The following is a 19,817-nucleotide window of genomic DNA, read 5'->3' on the forward strand; positions in this document are numbered from 1 at the left end:
GAACCAGCAAGAACTTGGTGATTGGGCTTAGGGAAGGCTGTTCTGGAAGATTCTGAGAAAAGGCAGGCAGGTCTTAGAGAAGTCCATTAGCACACATAACCCTAAGCCAAACCTGAGAGGCACTTCCCAGGTCCTCTGTGCTCACAGTGCCAAGTGATGGAGAAGCCCCCAGGGCAGCATCAGGTGTAGAAAGCTGCCAGTGGGGTTCAGGAAGCACTGCCAGTCTCCCCCTTATCTGTGCCTATAGTATATCACCTGAGGGTGTGAAGGGAGAACAGTCCTGCTTTAAACTGTTGCCTTTACCTACCCATAGTCCCAAGTTCTTCAATGACTGAGCTTTTCCTGAATCAACTGTAGTTATACAAACCCTACACCCGGCTTGGGAAGCGGTCTCTCCTCACCACGCACATAGATCCAGATTGCTCACTGCTTATTCTTTGAGGCTGAGACCTGACTGCAGGCCACAGTGGGCCTGTGGGAGGAATGCAGGGCTGAGAGGCAGGAGACCCCACCTTGTATGGCATAACACCTCAGGCCAGTTACTTGAGGTGATGGGGAGTGGGCCTTGGTTTCCTCGTGTGTCAGACCCCATTCACCACCTAGACTGGGAGCTAAGGGGCTTCCTCACAGGAACGAGAGGGAACCCCAGAATTTAGGGAAGGACTGTGGGCTGTTTCAAAGGGGTAAGAGCCTCTTACTCCGTGTAATCCTGTCCCCTCAACCACTAGCTGTTCAGCATGGCCTCCTTTAGAATCCACTTTTAAGATCTCTGATGCAACCCTTTACAGAAATATGTAAAAACTCACCAAACATCATGTTTCAGACTTCTACTTTCTCACCTTCTTTAAACCTATTTGTCAGAGTTTGGATTTTGCTTTTACGATGTAGCTTCCAACAAACTTTATGTAAATGGGATACTATCCCCCAAGCTCCAATCTCATCAAGCTACTTGAAGCTAAATCGAAGGGAATCTTTGTATATAAATAGTTCCTTAATGATACATTTCATGACTATCACATGGGCTGCTTTGAAGATTGTCCAAATAATTACATTCCCCTTCTCTTAAAAAAAAAAAATTATTGATTTCAGAAAGGGAGAGGGATAGAAACCATCAATGATGAGAATCATTAATCAGCTGCCTCCTGCACGCCCCCTACTGGGGATGGAGCCTGCAAGAGGGGCTTGTGCCCTTGACTGCAATTGAACCTGAGATCCTTCAGTCCCGATGTGCCAAATCAGCTAGGGCCCACTGCCTCCTCAGTGGGTGCTAGGGAGGGGCAGATTTTCTGTCTATGGCATGTTCCAGTTGTCACGGGGGGAAGACAGGTGGGGAGGATTGACAAGGCAGGAGCTTGCTCATTAAGGAATTCCACCACTGACCAGCTGATACTTCCTGTGCCAAGTGGGAATTTTTTTCCAGACAGGTGCTTTGGCATACAACGCCAAGCATACCTTATGATCAGCTTAGGAATAATTGTTTACTCTCAGAAAAGCAGGACAATACCCAGAAAAGAAAGGAACTCAGATTTCCAGTTTTAGGTACTTGGGGTCTTTTCTTTCTGTAAAAGCTCAAAACAGGAGCATGTTTTAAAGAATGATTACAGAATGAGCCCATTTTCGAGAAGGTCCGTTGTCTTTCTCCTCACTTTCCCATAACATGAAACAAATGAAGGGTAAGGGACACCATCATTCCAGAGAATCCAGCCTGGTCTCTGAGACCTTTGAAACCTACAGTCACACTGTGAAAAAGGAAATGAGGAATTCCTGGACAAAGGACTGTCTACCTGACAGGAACAAAATAGGTCTGTGTAAGTCAGAAGCAACTCTGACTCAAACAAACCAAATAGCTGAGTACTTAGCAAATTTATATTGAACATTCTACTTGGACTGTAAAATATATACTAGATGAAATTTATAGAACAGCAGCTCAGAAAGCCTGTCCAAACACGTTGCCCCTTATTTTCTCAGCAGGAGCTGAATTTTAAAAAGCCATGGCTAATCTAGGAGCCATGCTATTATTGCCTTCCCTTTCATCCTCGTTCCTGGGGGGTACTAAGAAGCTTTGGTTCACAGAAAGGATCTAAGGAACACTGTGTCTCCCACATCAACCCATACTTATCCAACCTTCGCCTAGATTCTAGGAACAGTCAGTTTCTGGAGAAGAACAAGTTTCAATTTTGCACTATCAATTCTGGCTTCACATCCCTTTCAAAAGGAGAATGTCCCAGGATGGTTCAGCTTCTTCCTTAATCAGGGCTAACTCTGGAGTGGCAGAGGCACAGAGGTCAAACACAAGCATGGGAAGGAATGCAAGGCGATGTCTGTCTGATCAGGCGGAACCATTTTCCCCTCTGCAAAAACAGCAGCCCAGTGATATTTCAGGCTCTCCCCGTGTCAGGCTCCTGACATGCACTATATGTAGCTGCAAATCTCAATCAATTTCAACATTCTTTAGCTGCAGGAACGCCTTTTTCAACACTGTAATTTACCCTCAAAAGAATAGGAGCATGCACCCCCGCCTCCCCAGCACCACGTTCTACTAACTGCCACCCCCTTCTATACCCCACTAACCTACCTACGCAAGGAGGAAGGAACCCTCCTTCAAAGCCTGCAACAGACGGTCACAGTACATATGCCACTGACAAGAACTTTTATTTCTTTTTAATGACATTAAACACAACTGCTACAAGGGAAAAAACCATGATAAAGAGGCACCAAACTTGTTTCATAACTGATCCTGACAAAAACTCAAAGCAGGGCCTGCATTAGATGCAAAATTGCAGGTTCTTTGCCTCTAAGCAAACTACATAAACAGCACATTTTTACTCCGCTTTATCAATACCCTTGTGGTGAGAATGTCATCCTGGATGAAGAAAGGTAGGTAGGCAGTTAAATGTATGTAACATAAAACACAGTAACAATTCCACATGAAATACTAGACTTAGAGGCCAACACCAAGTATAAGATATGCATTTTCAAAAACACTAAAATTCCAGATTTTACCCACCAGCTTCTTTAAGATGGGCAGGCCTAATAATGAGTTTTCTTTGGCTGTTTTTTTCTCCTTGAAGAATATTATGTTAACTGCTAGAGAACAGTTCTCTCCTCCTCCAGTCCAACAGATTTAATTAAGCTGCTAAAGCTTTGGAAAAACAGAATTATTTGAGCAAAGAGGAAATGTGATTGTCACATTTTATAGTTAACCTGTCACTCATATGATTTGGCAAAGGCAATGCTCCCATTACAGATTCAGACTTAAACCCTTTTGTACCAGGAAGGTAGGAACATGAGTCCTAGATTTTGGCCTAAGCAAAACACTGTCTCTTCAGAACTTGGGTTATCTATGGGGAACTAGCCAGTTGCAATGCTAGTTATTCGCCTATGATTAATTATAGCTATGTTGTGGTTCCAAAGGTAGATTTTTGCTTGTCACACTCTATTAACTTAATTTAGGGAAACTTGGAGAAGCGACTGATATATTAAATGATAACTGGAAAAATAGATTGACTCTTGCCCTTGCACATAACTTTTTAGCATTTTGGTCTCAGAATTTAACAAAATGTCCAAGGAAAAGAGAACCCTGAACCAGATAAAAACAATACTTAGGGATGACCAAGTTCTTCCCAAGTCAGTTTCTAAAGAAGGGTTTAAGATGGGTTACTCACAAAGATGGGGCTGATGAAACAACAAAACCAGAGGCAGCTAGCCAGTATCATAGGCTGTGCTACAGAAACTATGTACAATTTTCACAGCGAGTGAGCAACAGCATGAATGCTAGACTGCAAAATCTCCCAAAAGATGTCTGGCGCTGTCTTTAAAGAAAGAAGAGCAAATTCCTAAGGCATCCATTAAGATGGCTGCAGTCTATCAACTTGGGTTAGAAAACCAATCCTTAAGATCAGGTAATGTTTTGTGCACAGGCTTAATCACAGCTATATTAGACCCACGTTAGCAGTTTTGTGAAACTGTGCATCAGAGGTTCAACCAAATGAGATGATAACATTAGGGTCTAAAGGCACCTCTTGTTGACAAATGGAGACAAAAAATGCCTCCAAAGTTTCTCCCACAGGATGGAAGCTCACTAACACAGGACTCAGCCTTAAAGTCTGGGTTCAGCAGATGAAACTGAAGACTGACATCTCAATAGCACTGACTTTTGGGACTGTCCTGGAGGCGAGACCCTGGGTGAGCAGCTCATCAATAAGGAGAGTAGGGACACTGTTCTTAAGAGGCACATCCATGTCTAACAGGAAGTTATCGGTCGAACCCTAGAGAGCACAGTGGTCACTGGGTTAAAAAAAAGGCAAATCCTTGAAATAAGGCAGAGAAGACAGTTACAAGACCACAAATTAACATACGTTACTCAGTCAGCTGTCTTCTGGCAAAGTTAAGATGCATACAATCTGCAAACATTACTATGCAAAGTAAGTCTGATAAAGAATGAAATAAAAGCCAAAAAAATAAAGGCAGAGAGGAGATACAAAAAGGAGAGAAGATTTATACTTTTAATCTGTCCTTTTAACAGGACATCTATTCTATTTCAAATATTTTGGATTACCAACTTGAAAATTTTGACAGGTAATTAGAGGTGTTAAAAGTTATTTGTATCCATTTATAAATCATGAGCAATTAACAATGGCTTGCAGCCTGATAAAGAATCTCTTCCTCATAGAAGATTAAAAGATTACTTCTTTTGGGCACCAGTAGACTTCACTTCTGCATAAAGGTGGGTGATTAGTTTGAGCCTGGGTGTTTTCGCCTAATGTCAGCTTTCAGGAGGTGGCCACCTTCAATTTAAAGAAACAAAAACTGTATCATCTTAACACTGCTTAAACACACATGCACGCACGCACGCACGCACGCACACACGCACGCCTGAAGGATTTTATACAAAAAATTTCAAGTTGGCAATGGGCACTTCCAAAAGGCAAAAAGTTCTTTAAATAAAAATCTTGTGAAAAATAAAATTCAAAATCTGCCAAGCACAAAACAGCAGAAGACGAGATGCTACTCTGAACAGGACCTGGACAGGGACCTTCACTGCTAACTGGGTGAGACACACAGACTGTATTGGTTATCTTAGAGACTCTGGAACCGCTGGTGGCTTCGCTTGTTCCTGTCAACCCACTGAGTCAGACTGTATCTTTCCAGAGGTTTCTGTCGGAACCGGGCATAGTTTCTGTCAACAGAGAGAGAGAGGGAAAATAGAAACAGAAAAGATGATGGTTTCAGCTGGGATGGCTCTTTGTATACAACTATTTTAAGAATATCATTACTTTAAGAAATCAAATAAATTTTACATTTCAATTCTCAAATTTTAGAAATTTTATACAAAGGTCATATTATAATTGCTATGTCCTTCCAAATTCCAAAGCACCTAATTCCTAGACAGGTATTATGTGGTAACAAATGTCCCAAGAAAACAATGTCTAATAGTGATTAAGTAGGAAAAAAAATACTTTCCCCCTCTGGGAACATTTAGAACAGGATCTACATTTCATTGCTTGTATCAGAGCTCTATTTCCAATAGGTCCTCACTGTCTGACACAGCTCAAGGTTGCTCAGGACACAGCAGTTAAAATTAGAATAAAATTCCCAGAGAAGGTAAGTCATCATGCGAGCTTCACACTGCAAGTTTAGGGACTGAACAATTAACAGCACAGACTTAGAGTTTCTTGAGTCTCCTTTAGTCATGTGCGGGGCTGGGTTCTGAAGAGGACCCATTGAGATCATTTGAGCCCATTCTCAACTCTACTGTTCCTAATAACCCACCTGGGAAACTTTTTAAAGATGTAGATTCTTGTCCCATCCCTCACCTCCAGACTTAATGACTTAGAATCCCTATAATCAAAGCCTGGACACCTATATTTTTGGACATCTCCAGAGATGATTATGAGGAACAACCAGGGTTGACAATAATTGTAACAATACCTGACATTTACTTAGTACTATATACAAGCACTTCAATTCTTTGAACACCTTATCTCATTTAAAATATATATATATTTTATTGATTTTTTACAGAGAGGAAGGGAGAGGGAGAGAGTTAGAAACATCGATGAGAGAGAAACATCTATCAACTGCCTCCCGCACACCTCCCACTGGGGATGTGCCCGCAACCAAGGCACATGCCCTTGAATAAGGAAACTGATCCTCAGGTTAACTAACTTGCTCAAGGTCATATAGTGGAGTAAGCAGAAGAGCCTGGATTTGAATTCACACCAGAATTTATTTACTAACCATTACACTAAATAGTCTTTCTGATAACTACAGATGAAACAATGAGTGTAAAGGCTGAGGTAGGAGAATGTCTGCATACTTGAAAAATAGCAAGGAAGCCAGTGACTAGAGCAGAATGAATAAAGCACAGAGTAGTAGGAGATGAGGTTAATGAGCTGTCAGACTAGGCCATGATCCTTATAGGAGATGTAGGGGATCATGAAAATGAGAAGATGGGAAATCAAAAACCATTTGAAAATCCTGAGCAAAGAAGAGAATCTAACATGGACTAATGTTTTAAAAGAATCTCTTTGGCTACTGAGCGAAGAACAGTCGACGGGCAAAAGCAGAAGCAGGAGATGATTTAGATTTGCAATAATCAGGTGAAAATGATGCAAAATGATCAGGTTTTAGATATATTTTGTATGTGGTGCTTACAAAATTTGCTAATGGAATAAACATATGGGAAGAGAGAAAGGAGCCAAAAATTACTTTAAGTTTTCTGGGTAACTGGTCAAAGTAACTGACTAAGTCTATAAAATTACACTGCATCAAGAAGAATCCATAAGATTTCGGCACTAGAAAGGCCCTTTGAACCCTGGCCAGAGAGGCTCAGCTGGTTGAGTGTTGTTCCATGCACCAAAGGGTCACTGGTTCCATTCCAGGTCAGGACACATGCCCAGGTTGCAGGCTCAATCCCCAGTAGGGGGTTTCAGGAGGAAGCTGACTGTTTCTCTCTCATATTGATGTTTCTTTCTATCTCTCTAAAACCAATAAAAATATTTTTAAAAGGCCCTTTGACATTAATTAGTCCAACATCTTAATTTTACAGATGCAAGAACCAGAGAAGTAAAGTGATTAGATTAAAATCAAATAGATGAAAAACTGCAAAGCTAGTACTAAAACCCAGGTTTCCTGAATGTCAGTCCAGTTCTTATTCCATTTTACTGTATTCCTCTTTTTCCACCTCTGATTTTAAACAATTATAACCTCAACTTCCCACCACAATCCTCTTATAGCCAAATTCTACCCTCTTCCTCCTCCCTTTAATCACCCACTCACCGAATGGTGAGGTCCGAAGGATGCGGATGGTTATGCATATGATGAACTTGATCCATCAAAGAACACAGTTCCACCAAGGCACCTGCAATACAGAGAGATCAGTGGTTAAAAATCAGGTCAGTGAACCACCATTGTCAGCCTAGGTCAAAGCTTTCAGAGGAAGAGAAAGCAAGCACTGGTCCTAATACTATCTCTGAGCATCACCACCAGTCAGCACAAAAACTATTATACAAGCCAGAGAGGGGAGCTTGTTCTTGGGTGATGATGATGAAACAACAAGACAGCTACCATTCATTCATTCAACATTTATTAGCTCCTACAATGTGTGAGGAACTTGACTGTCCCCTAGAATATTGTGGTTTATAAGAGACTGTATCTGCCCTATGTGATATGTATGGTGACACACAGAGACTGGGGCATGGGGATTAGAGAAAGTCGCCTCCAAGGGAAGTAAACTAAAAGCAGGGATCTATAGATGTAAGAAGTTGGTGAGATAAAGAGGGATGGGCGGTAGGAGTGTCCAAGAGAAATAGCTAATGCAAAGGCCTGGAACACAAGATAACAAAATACATTCAAGAAACAAGAGAAGTTGAGAACAGAAGAGGGGTGGGGGCTTTTTGCTTGACTAGAAAAACTGGGATTCTGGCAAAGTGCTAGTAAGTACTTTACACATTACCTTAATTCTAAAAAAAATCTTAGATGGAGAGAGATGTTATTAACATCATTTTAGAGATGAAAAACTATAGCTCAGGAAGTATACTTGCCTTAAGTGCTTATTAAGTTGGATTCAAAACAACCTACTTTGAGTTCAGCTTTTGCCACTATTTGATACTAATTTTACACCTAAGGGTTGAGACTTAAGCTGAAGTTCACAAGAGAAGAAATTATGGTTTGAGAAAATAAATAATTTCTCTAGACCCGTAGCTCTCAAATTTTAACATGAATCACAATCAGCTATAAATGTTATAAAACAGATTGCTGGGTTCCAACCCCAGAGCTTCTGATTCTGTAGATTCGAGTGGGAAATGAGATTTTGCATTTCTAATAAATGTCCAAGGGATGCTAATGCTGGTTTGGGAATTACACTTTGAAAACCACTGTCTTGGAGAGCAGAGATCTTTCTTTCACTAGTTTACATACTTCTCATTTATCTTATCTACTATGTTCTCAGGAAGCAAGAGCACTCTAAGGTACAGACCATCTTTTCAAGTTCAGGTAAAAAATATTTACGACCAATTTATTCAAAGCCTCAAGGAGCCGACCTTTGTAAAAAAGTATATAAACTTTGAAGTTAGGCAGACAAATTAAATTTCCAATCCAGTCACTAACTAGTTCTTGACCCTGAACAAATCATTTCATTTCTTCTAGCCCCACTTTACTCATCAAGGCACTGTGGGGGACAATAATATTTAGCTTGGAGTATTAGGAACATCTATAACAATAAAAGTGTAATATGCTAATTAGACCAGACAACCTTCCGGATGAAGCCAGAGCTGCGAGGGAAGCCGGGTCTGGGTGCCTGCTGGCGGCTGGGGTAAGGAAGGCCTACTCTTGCACAAATTTCATGCATTGGTCCTCTAGTAGTACATAAAAGCATAGAATACTGCCTGGCATACAGCCTGTGTGCAGTAAGTAGTAGCTATTATTATGATGTTACAGCCTCAGGCCTATGTTAGTTTGCAATGAGTCTTCAAATCCCATGACAATCAACTACCTATTTTTAAGAAAAATGCTTATTAAATGGATAAGTCTACATATAAACTATGACACTCAGCAGCACTTGGCAGATATTCTCCCTCTAACCATAATGAGAATACTTTTCAGGAAATATTTATAGATTCATTACATTAAAAGTTTCTGTGCAGTAATATAAAAAAGCACAACCAAGGATAAAAGAAGACAATTGACAAATATATATAAAATATATTTGGCAAAGGTTTACTATCCTTTTTCTACAACGACAAGTCTCCTCATAAAACAAAATATAGGTCAAGGACATGAATAGGTAATTCATACAAGTAAAACAATGAAAAAAATGTTCAGTCTCACAAATATGGAAATAAAAAATTAATCTCACTTCTTCATAAAGAAATACAAATTTCTCCTTTAAGAAAGTAATTTTTAATTAGAAAATCCCTTGCCTTTAAGTTTTTCCAGCTAAAATCAAAAGTCTTGATTCTAAATTGCCCCTTTCCTATACCCTACTTTCACATCACTAGCACCCCATTCCCTTTAGCTCCCAAAAAAGAATGTAGTAATGAGGGGAATATCAGCTTTGTAAGAATTTCAAAATAAAATTTTCCTGCCAAAGCATTACCAAAGGAAGGCTGGCGAGACATGCAATTTTGGTGTCCAACCTCAAAATGAAACAAGACTATCTACAGACCATGTCCTTCAGTTCACTCATCTCTAGAAAACTGCCTTGATGATGGAAACTAAAGATATACTATAAACCTCCAACCAAGAAACATATTCATTTTAAACTAAATGAAGAAAAAGACGGATTGATGAGGCCCAAGGAGGCTTCATATATTCAACTACTAGGCATCATAATCTAGCAGCAGCACTTACCATATATTAGGCACTATCTAAGTGTTTTGTATAAACAACCTTACTTATTTCTGACAACAATCATATGTGGTATTTTCCCCATTTTACAGATGAAGAAACAGGCACAGAAAAGCAATTTGTCCAAGGTTACATGCCGGTGTATGTTTCTTGGCATCTGCAAGTGGTTCAGGAATCTAGAGAAGGTGCTGTGTGTAAATTATTGAAGAGTGCAGAGACAAAACATTAATTTTGGAAGGCATTTGAGGGGCCAGAGGAACTGGCTAAAGAAATCTAGTTCTCTCTCCGAGACCGGTTTGGCTCAATGGATAGAGTGTCGGCTTGGGGACTGAAGGGTCCCGGGTTCGATTCTGGTCAAGGGCATGTACCTTGGTTGCGGGCATATCCCCAGTAGGGGGTGTGCAAGAGGCAGCTGATCGATGATTCTCTCTCATCTATGTTTCTAACTCTCTCTCTCTCCCTTCCTCTCTGTACAAAGTAAAAAAATAAAAAAGAAATCATGTTCTCTCGTCTCTCTGGACTCCTTACTTTTTATTAACCCAAATTATCCTAAAGCAAGGTTTAGTATACAGAATCCATTGTCAGATTGGAGGAATTGCCTTCGGCTGTTCAGGTGTATGGTCAGTAAGGGGCAATAACATGTAGATTGAAATGCCCTCAGCTGTCTGGCAGTAAGCAATCAGTTTTGCATCCTTTTTTCAATTTGAGGAAATGCTCTCAGCCATTTCCAACAGGCAATAACATAAGTGATTCAGCTCTTACTGAGTTCCCAAGTTCCATCAACCTTTTGATGAAACTCTTGCTTTTATGACATGCTGGAATTGGCTTCTGGCAGTTACATAGCTAGTGACAGAGACCAAATTCCAACAATACCATGGGTTGAGTTTCCTAAAAAATTTTTCTGGGACTGACATTTTATAGTGGGGATCAGAAAGCAAAAAAACATAACATAGTATGTCTCTTGCACACACAGTTGGCACATGGCACAGCCTGTATAAACAAGGAATGAATAATTATGGCTAAACTCATACACCAAAAAATTTGTTTTCATTAGCACTGAGAACTTACTGATGGATTATGGTAATCTTTATTATTATTATTATTATTTTAATATATTTCATTGATTTTTCACAGAGAGGATGAGAGAGAACCATCGATCAGCTGCTTTCTGCACCCCCCACTCCCACCAGGGATGTGCCCACAATCAAGGCACATGCCCCTGACCGGAATCAAACCTGGGACCCCTCAGTCCACAGGCCGACACTCCATCCACCGAGCCAAACAGGTTTTGGTGGTAACCTTTATTATTAATAAGACTTAATGATCACCATTGCAACAAAAAATTTAAGATACCTAGGAATAAACTTAACCAAGGAGGTAAAAGACCTGTACTCTGAAAACTATAGGATGTTGAAAAAAGAGACAAAGACTTAAATAAGTGGAAGAATACACCATGTTCATGGATTGGTAGAATAAAAATCATTAAAATGTCCTGGGGGAGCGTTGGCCTGTGAACTCAAAGATCCCAAGTTCAATACCGGTCAAAGGCATGTACCTTGGTTGTGAATATATCCCCAGTGGGGAGTGTGCAGGAGGCATGTGATCGATGTTTCTCTCTCATCAATGTTTCTAACTATCTCTTTCCTTCCTCTCTGTAAAAATTCAATAAAATGTATTTTTTTAAAAAGGCAATATAAAATAAAATAAAAAGGAAAGTTTGTGGGGGGAAAAAAAAATCATGTAAGACCAGCTCAAAGCTTCAATCTTCTTCCTCCAAATTTACATACTAACAAGAATGGAAACATTTTTGTTTCGAATTCTGAATTTTCTCTTCCCTTCATAGTCTCTTAACAGGTGGGATTTCTTGGACTAACAATTAGTACCATGAGTTTATTTTAAGTTGTGGCTAAAAGATGGTGAAGGCTATCTTTTGTTTTGTGGCTAAAAAGGAAATTCACCTAAGGATGAAATTAGGAGGAAAAAAACCTCAACATTTCAGGAATGAGATCAGCAATTCATCTAAACCTTAAATCTATAAGTATGTAGCTGACTAGTTTTGGGGGGGAATCCAGTCTAATAACTGTCCTTAATAAGTTAAAAAGTAAGTCAATTGTTAGAGGAGTAGGAATGATAATGCTGAGTGCTTGCTATGCCAAGGGCCCTTCTGTCAGGTTTTATATAATATCACATGACCCTACTCAATCAAGTTTGGCACATGATCCAAGAACAGGGATTCTCTCAGCTGACTAATAATTTATAAGCTGGCCTGGCTTATAAATCAGATACTCTCTTTGTAATGTGAATGTGAGCTTTAGCAATGAGAACAAGAGAGAAGAGTACACAGACAGGGATCTAGGGAACAGAACTTGAGATAGCTAATAGAGAGCAGAAGCACTAAATCAGCAGGGAAAACCTATGTAGTGAACAAAGATACCATTTCTGAAGGGGCCTGTCTCTATGGGGCCTGGCTAAGTTGTTGAGCATTTAATAATCTTCTTTTCTCCTGTAAATCCTTAAACTCAGTTACTTAAAGACATTCACAATGTCTCTATGCCATGTAATTAAAAAAAATACCAAGTACAGGGTAAAGAATGAAGGAAGGAAAGAAAAAAAAATGTGCTATAGAGGTGTGGGCTACTGCTTTTTCTTTTTTTTAATTTAATTTAAATTTTTTATTTTTTTTAATAAGTTTTTATTGTTCATATTATTACAAATGTTCCTCCCCCCCCCCCACACCATTGCTCTCCTCCACCAGGTTCCCACCCCACCCTCTGCCCTTTCCCCACTCCCCATTGTCCTCATCCATAGGTGCACAGTTTATGTTCAGTCTCTTCCCAGATCCCCCTCTTCCCTTTCCCCCAAGAATCGTCAGTTCACTTCCCTTCCATACCTCTGATTCTATTATATTCAACAGTTAATATTGTTCATCAGATTTTTTTAATTTCCTTGGTTTTTAGATTCACTTGTTGATAGTTACGTATTTGTTGTTCATAATTTTTATCTTTACTTTCTCTTCTGAAAGAACCCCCTTCAGCAATTCATATAATTCTGGTTTGGTGTTGATGAACTCCTTTAGCTTTTTTTTATTAGTGAAGCTCTTTATCTGACCTTCGATTCTGAGTGATAGCTTTGCTGGATAGATTATCTTTGGCTGTAGGTTCTTACTATTCATCACCTTGAATATTTCTTGCCATTCCCGTCTGGCCTGCATGGTTTCTGTTGAGAAGTCAGCTGACAATCGTATAGGTGCTCCTTTATAGGTAACTACCTTCTTTGCTCTTGCTGCTTTTAATATTCTCTCTTTGTCTTTTGCTCTTGGAATTTTAATTATGATGTGTCTTGGTGTGGTCCTCTTTGGATTCCTTTTGTTTGGAGTTCTGTGCACTTCCTGGACTTGTAAGTCTAATTCTTTCACCAGGTGGGCGAAGTTTTCTGTCACTATTTCTTTCAGTATGTTTTCGATATCTTGTTCTCTCTCATTTTCTGGGACCCCCATAATTCTGATGTTGGTTCGCTTTAAGTTGTCCCAGAGGTTTCTTACATTATTTTCAATTTTCTGGATTCTCTTGCCTTCTAACTTCTGTGGAGGAGTGTCTTCTGGTTCTTTATGTTCCAAATCTTTGACTTGATTCTTGCAATCTTCCATTCTGTTTTTAGGCCTCTGTATAATATTTTTTATTTCAGACAATGTATTCTTTATTTCTTGTTGATCCCTTATCATTTCTTGTTGATCCCTTATCATTTCTTGTTGACTCCTTATTAATTCTAGTTGATCTCTTTTCATATCCTCATAGGTCTTATCCATCTTTTCTAGGAAATTCTTGAAAAACCTTATAAGCGTAGATTTGAACTCTATATCCAGTAGCTTTTTGTCCTCCATTTCTTTCGTTTGTGATCTATTTCGTTGTCGCATTTCACAGTTATAGACGGGACGGGATTTCAGGGTGGAGCCTACAGCCTTGGCTTCCGTCAGCCCCGCCCTATGCGGCTCCTGGGTCTCAGGGTCCTTCAGTACTCGCTGCAAAGCGCCTCTGAGAGATAGGTGCCCTCGATTTTTGCCTGCTGCCAAACAGTCTATGCTCTCCCGCAATGAGCCCGGTATTGGGGTTCAGTTCAGTTGGAAGTGGAGTTGGAGGTGGCGTTCAGAACAGACTGGAGCCCCAGTCTCCTTCCGGCCAGGGCAATCCCACGGCACAGCCGACCGTCCCTTCTCTGCACGCAATGTGCGCGCCGCCGGGACCTCCTTTCCTCGCTTCCCCGGGGTTCCGCCTTACAGCCCAGCTCCCTATGGATGAGCCTGGGTCCCCGGGGTCTGGCCTAGAACTGGAGTTCAGAGCAGTCGGAACTGGGGCCCAACACAGTCAGAGTTTGATCTCCTTCCCGCTAGGGAACGCCAGCCAGGCACTCGGCCTCCCTCCTCTCCGGCTCCGTCCTCTCTGCGAGCCGCGTGTCTCCATACCTTGGGCTTTTAAAGCTCCTCCATGCTTCCTTCTGGTTTTCTCCTTGCTTCTCGTTGTAGAATTTCCAGTCAGTCGACTTTCCTGTAGTTCTGGGTAATATCCATTTTATATTTTAGTTGTATTTTATTGAAATTGTTTTGTGCGGCTGCGGCTAGGTGTTTACCTGGGCGCAGCCATCTTGGATCCTCCTTTTTTTTTTAATAAATATATTTTATTGATTTTTTACAGAGAGGAAGAGAGAGCGATAGAGAGTTAGAAACATCGATCAGCTGCCTCCTGCACACCCCCTACACCAGGGATGTGCCCGCAACCAAGGTACACGCCCTTGACCGGAATCGAACCTGGGACCCTTCAGTCCGCAGGCCGACGCTCTATTCACTGAGTCAAACCGGTTTTGGCTCTTCTTCTTTTTAAAAAAAATGTTTTCAGCTCAGCCAGCATGGCTCAGTGGTTGAACGTCGACCTATGAACCAAAAGGTCACTGGTTTGATTCCCAGTCAAGGCACATGCCCAATTGTGGGCTTGATCTCCAATTGGGGGAGTGCAGGAGGCAATCAATAATTCTCTCATCATTGACATTTCTATCTCTCTCTCCCTGTCCCTTCCTCTCTGAAATCAATAAAAATATTTTTTTAAAAGACTTTATTGACATAAAAAAAAAATCAAGATATGTCTAAAAAAATAAAATACATTTTCATCGATTTTAGAGAAAGAGGGAGAAGAAAGAGAAACATGATCAGTTGCCTCCCATATGCACCCTGACTGGGGATCAAACCCAAAATCTGGGTATGTCCCCTAACGAGGAATTGAACTGACAATCTTTTGGTGCATGGGGCAATGCTCAACCAACTGAGCAACACCAGCCAAGGCTAGGCTCCTGCTTTTATGAACAGATAAATAGAATGAAAATAAAAAGGAAAAAACAGATTAAATAGAAAGCAATAATGCAAACGTGTAGGTCAACAATATGGCACTGATCTAGTACAAATCTTGACTATTTTCCTTGTAGTCAAAGCAAACAGCAACTTAAATGTCCACTGAAGGATGAATGGAAAATAAAATGTGGGATATACAATCAATGGAATACTATCTATCTATACTAATAAAAGAGAAACATGTAAATTGACCATCACTTCACTGATACCTCACAATGCCCACAGCCAATCAGGAGTGAGTATACAAATTAACCCAACAAAGATGGCGGCAGCCCTGCCTCCCCTCCACCCCCAGACCAGCAGCTCCGGGCCTCTGGGCAGTAAGCCTCCTCAGGGCCTCCCTGCTGCGCTCCACACCTATCAACCATCCCTGCAGCCTCCCTGTGGCCCAGTGGCCCTGTGCCCCCCCTCCCACCCCCAGAGGCAACCCTCTGGTGTCTGAGGTCATAGCTCCCAGTGTCTGACTCTCCCTCTACCTCACCTGCCACTCTGGTAAACAAAACCCTAGCTTTGGAGCAGCTCAGCGCTCGGGTACACATTAGTGCACCCTGGAAGCCCCCGGGCCAGCCAAGGGGCGAAGGTGGCGGCTCAGCTTTGTTTTGAATAGATAGATCAAAGAGGCCACCTACACAGTAACCCAATTATCAGATCTCCCTCCTTCCTATCTCGCCAAATCAAGAGGGGAGGGGTGGTGGGAGTGAAAGGAGGGTGTGTGGGCAGGAGGCAGAGGGTAGAGGAGGAAAAAGATGAGGAAGGGGGCCAGTTGCATCCCACTTTCACAATGGGAAAGTGAAATGCACTAGCGTACCCAACCTTTCCAGTCCTTCCTGCCTGCCTCGCTTCCCCCACCTCCTTCCCGCTGAGTCTCCCCAGGAGTGCCAGCGCTGCACAGAGTTACAGAGGAACTCTTCGGAGAAGGAGGGAGAGGAGGAGAAGGAGGGTGAGGAGGAAGCAGCACCCTCGCAGCGCACAGGCTGCCTGAGCGCTTGACATGCTGGCAGCCAGGAGAAGGAAGGCCTATTCTTGCACGAATCTTCGTGCATTGGGCTTCTAGTCCTATATAACAGAGAGCTAATGTGCCGATTAACCAAACAGCAGAAAAACCATCCAAAGCTGGGGCTACGAGGGCCAAACTCCTTGCACAAATTTCGTGCACTGGGCCTCTAGTTCTGCCATAAAATGGAAGGAAATTTTGGTACCTGCTACACAACAAATGAATCTTGAGGACACTATGCCAAGTGAAGTAAGTCGTTCACAAAAAGACAAGTACTGTATGATTCAATTTATATGAGATAACTAAAGTAGACAATTTAATAGAAGGTAGAATGGTGATTAGGGGCTCCTAGGAGGGAGGGAAGCCTAGTTGTTTTTAATGAGTAGAGAGTTTGAGAGTTGCATGATAAAAAGTTCTAGATATCTGTTTCACAACAATGTGAATAAACATAACACTACTGAACTGTATACTCAAAATGGTAAATGTTGTTTTCTTATCACAATAAAAAAAAAAAGATTAATGGGATTATGTCAGAAGACACAGGAACCCACTTAAAGGAGTTCCTATTGATCAAATCTGAAAAAAATTTAAGAAATGCATTGATTATGACACATTGTTTTTTTAAAAATCCATGAGGGGTTCTATGCAATGGGGGCCTTTCGTTGGCGACAGCCAATGAAGAGCAGTAGCCACAGCTCTGTGCCACCCCATGGCGATGAGCCTCAAAAAAGCTACCCGGGAAAAGCAGGTAGTTACCTATAAAGGAGCACCCATAGGATTGTCAGCTGATTTCTCAACAGAAACCATGCAGGCCAGACGGGAATGGCAAGAAATATTCAAGGTGATGAATAGTAAGAACCTACAGCCAAAAATACTCTACCCAGCAAAGCTATCACTCAGAATTGAAGGCCAGATAAAGAGCTTCACTAATAAAAAAAAGCTAAAGGAGTACATCACTGCCAAACCAGAATTAGATGAATTGCTAAAGGGGGTTCTTTAGGAAGAGGAAGAAAATAAAGATAAAAATTATGAACAACATGGCTAAAACCGGTTTGGTTCAGTGGTAGAGCGTTAGTCTGCGGACTGAAAGGTCCCAGGTTCAATGCCAGTCAAGGGCATGTACATTGGTTGCAGGCACATCCCCGGTAGGGGGTGTGCAAGAGGCAGCTGGTCGATGTTTCTCTCTCATTGACGTTTCTAGCTCTCTATCTCTCTCCCTTCCTCTCTGTAAAAAATCAATAAAATGTATTTTTTTAAAAATTATGAACAACAAATATATAACTATCAACAAGAGAATCTAAAAACCAAGGGAATTAAAAAATCTGATGAACAATATTAACTGGTGAATATAATAGAATCAGAGGTATGGAAGGGGAGTGAACTGACGATTCTCGAGGTAAAGGGGAATGGGGGGTGTGGGAAGAGACTGAACATAAACTGTGCACCTATGGATGAGGACAATGGGGGGTAGGGAAAGGGCAGAGGGTGGGGTGGGAACCTGGTGGAGGGGAGCAATGGAGGGGGGGGGGGATAAGGAAAATTTGTAATAATATGAACAATAAAGATTTATTAAAAAAAAAAAAAAAAAAAAAAAAAAAGCTACCCGGTACCCAAGAACATGAACCAGGCGAGGAACAGCTGCAGCCAGGAGTGCCTTACTAAGCACACCAAGTTCATGTGGGCCATGATCCAAGGGGTGTGCGGTTTTACCCTCTAACAATCCGCCATGAAGCTGCTCAAGATCTCCAAGGACAAACAGACCCTGAAGTTGAGTGGGGACACACAGCAGGGCCAAAAAGGTGAGGAGCTCAGCAACCGCCTTATAGTAACGAGGAAGGCAACAGCCAGGGACTGAGTCCCATCCCCTCTGTATATAAGAAAACCTTTTCAAAAACAAATAATAAATCCATGAGGTAAAAGTGATACTAAAAAATCTATATAGACGAATGCCAGCTAACAATTGTAGAAAAATGATATATTTAGAAAATGAATACTTTCCAATTCTCCGTATAGTGGCTGATTCAGGCAAGGATCATCAATGAATGCTCAAACCATTAGGGGAATAATTGTGGAACAGGATATTTGAATGGTACCAAAGCAGCACTCCACAGATGATTTACTAATTACAAAGGGAATAATATACCTTACAATGGAGAAATGTTTCAATTAACATTTTAACAAGGTGATTAAACTTAGCATCTCTATTAGTGGAAATACCCGTCATTAGTTGGTACCTCCTAATTTGATACAGAATAAATACACAATAGTACCTGTGAATTATTCCAGCCAAAAAATATTTAATCTGAATCTAATCCATCTTCTAGACCAGTAGTTGGCAAACCGAGGCTCATGAGCCACATGCGGCTCTTTGGCCCCTTGAGTGTGGCTCTTCCACAAAATACCACGGCCTGGGCAAGTCTATTTTGAAGTAGTGGTGTTAGAAGAAGTTTAAGTTTAAAAAACTTGGCTCTCAAAAAAAATTTCAATCATTGTACTGTTGATATTTGACTCTGTTGACTAATGAGTTTGCCAACCACTGTTCCAGACCCAGTTTACAGTAAATTCAAGGGATGACACCAAAAAAGGGAAACAAACACAATTCAAAATGTGGGACAATCTACAAAACCAGTGACCTGGCCTGGCTGGTGCAGCTCAGTGACTGAGCATCAACCTATTAACCAGGAGGTCACAGTTCGATTCCCAGTCAGGCACATGCCAGGGTTATGGGCTTGATCCCCACTAGAGGGTGTGCAGGTGGCTGATCAATGATTCTCATCATTGATGTTTCTGCCTCTCTCTCTCTCTCTCTCTCCCTTCTTCTCTTAAATCAATAAAAATATATATATTTTTAAAAAGGTGACCCTGTCCTAGCTGGTTTGGCTCAATGGATAGAGCGTCGGCCTGAAGACTGAAGGGCCCTGGATTCGATTCCAGTCAAGGGCACATGCCCAGATTGCAGGCTTCACCCCCAAAAGGGGGTGTGCAGGAGGCAGCCGATCAATGATTCTCATCACTGATGTTTCTCTCTTTCCCTTCTCCCTTCCTCTGAAATCAATAAAAAAATTATTTTAAAAAAGGTAGAGGGTGGGGTGGGCATACGTGGGGAGGGTTTTGGGATGGGAATGGGGGGATGAGGACAATTATGTGATACCATAATCAATAATTTTTTCTAAAAGTGTTCATTAAAAAAAAAAAAAAAAAAAAAAAAAAAAAAAAAAAAGTGACCTGGATGGATTAGGAGACTTAAGGAGACACAGGCACATGTTGGTTCATGGCCCCAGTCCTCATTGATGTTTGTGGTGAATAGCAATGTGCCCCATGCCTTGGTACCAGCCGGACTCTTCTCTGAGTTCACCTAGCAGCTGGTGCAGGAAACCAGCAAGCCTGCCCAGTATGTTGCAGTGCACATGGTTCTGGACAACAGTTAAACCTTAATTCAATCCTGTTTTAATAATTTACAAGAGACATTTTTGGAAAAACAAGGAAATTGGGAATATAGGTGATTTTAAGAAATTATGATCAATTTTGTCCTCTTTGGAGGGATGCTTTTAGTTATATTTGCAAAAGGGAAGTTTTTCT

General features: G+C 41.2%; 1 protein-coding gene across 3 annotated transcripts in view; it reads right to left on the reverse strand.

Annotated features, from left to right (window-relative positions):
* Positions 1-2,631: 2,631 nt before the first annotated feature.
* Positions 2,632-19,817, reverse strand: part of S100PBP (S100P binding protein) — a 36,444-nt gene continuing 19,258 nt past the window's right edge. For all 3 annotated transcript variants that reach the window (XM_084873119.1, XM_084873117.1, XM_084873118.1), the window contains exons 6-7: positions 7,282-7,363; positions 2,632-5,179 (exon numbers count right to left, since the gene is read on the reverse strand). In XM_084873119.1, coding sequence (XP_084729245.1) covers positions 5,080-5,179; positions 7,282-7,363 — 182 coding nt within the window. In that variant the 3' untranslated portion in view covers positions 2,632-5,079. The remainder of the gene's footprint in view (positions 5,180-7,281; positions 7,364-19,817) is intronic.

This window comes from Pipistrellus hanaki (genome assembly GCF_964339955.1).
Source record: "Pipistrellus hanaki genome assembly, chromosome: 2".
NCBI lineage: Eukaryota > Metazoa > Chordata > Mammalia > Chiroptera > Vespertilionidae > Pipistrellus > Pipistrellus hanaki.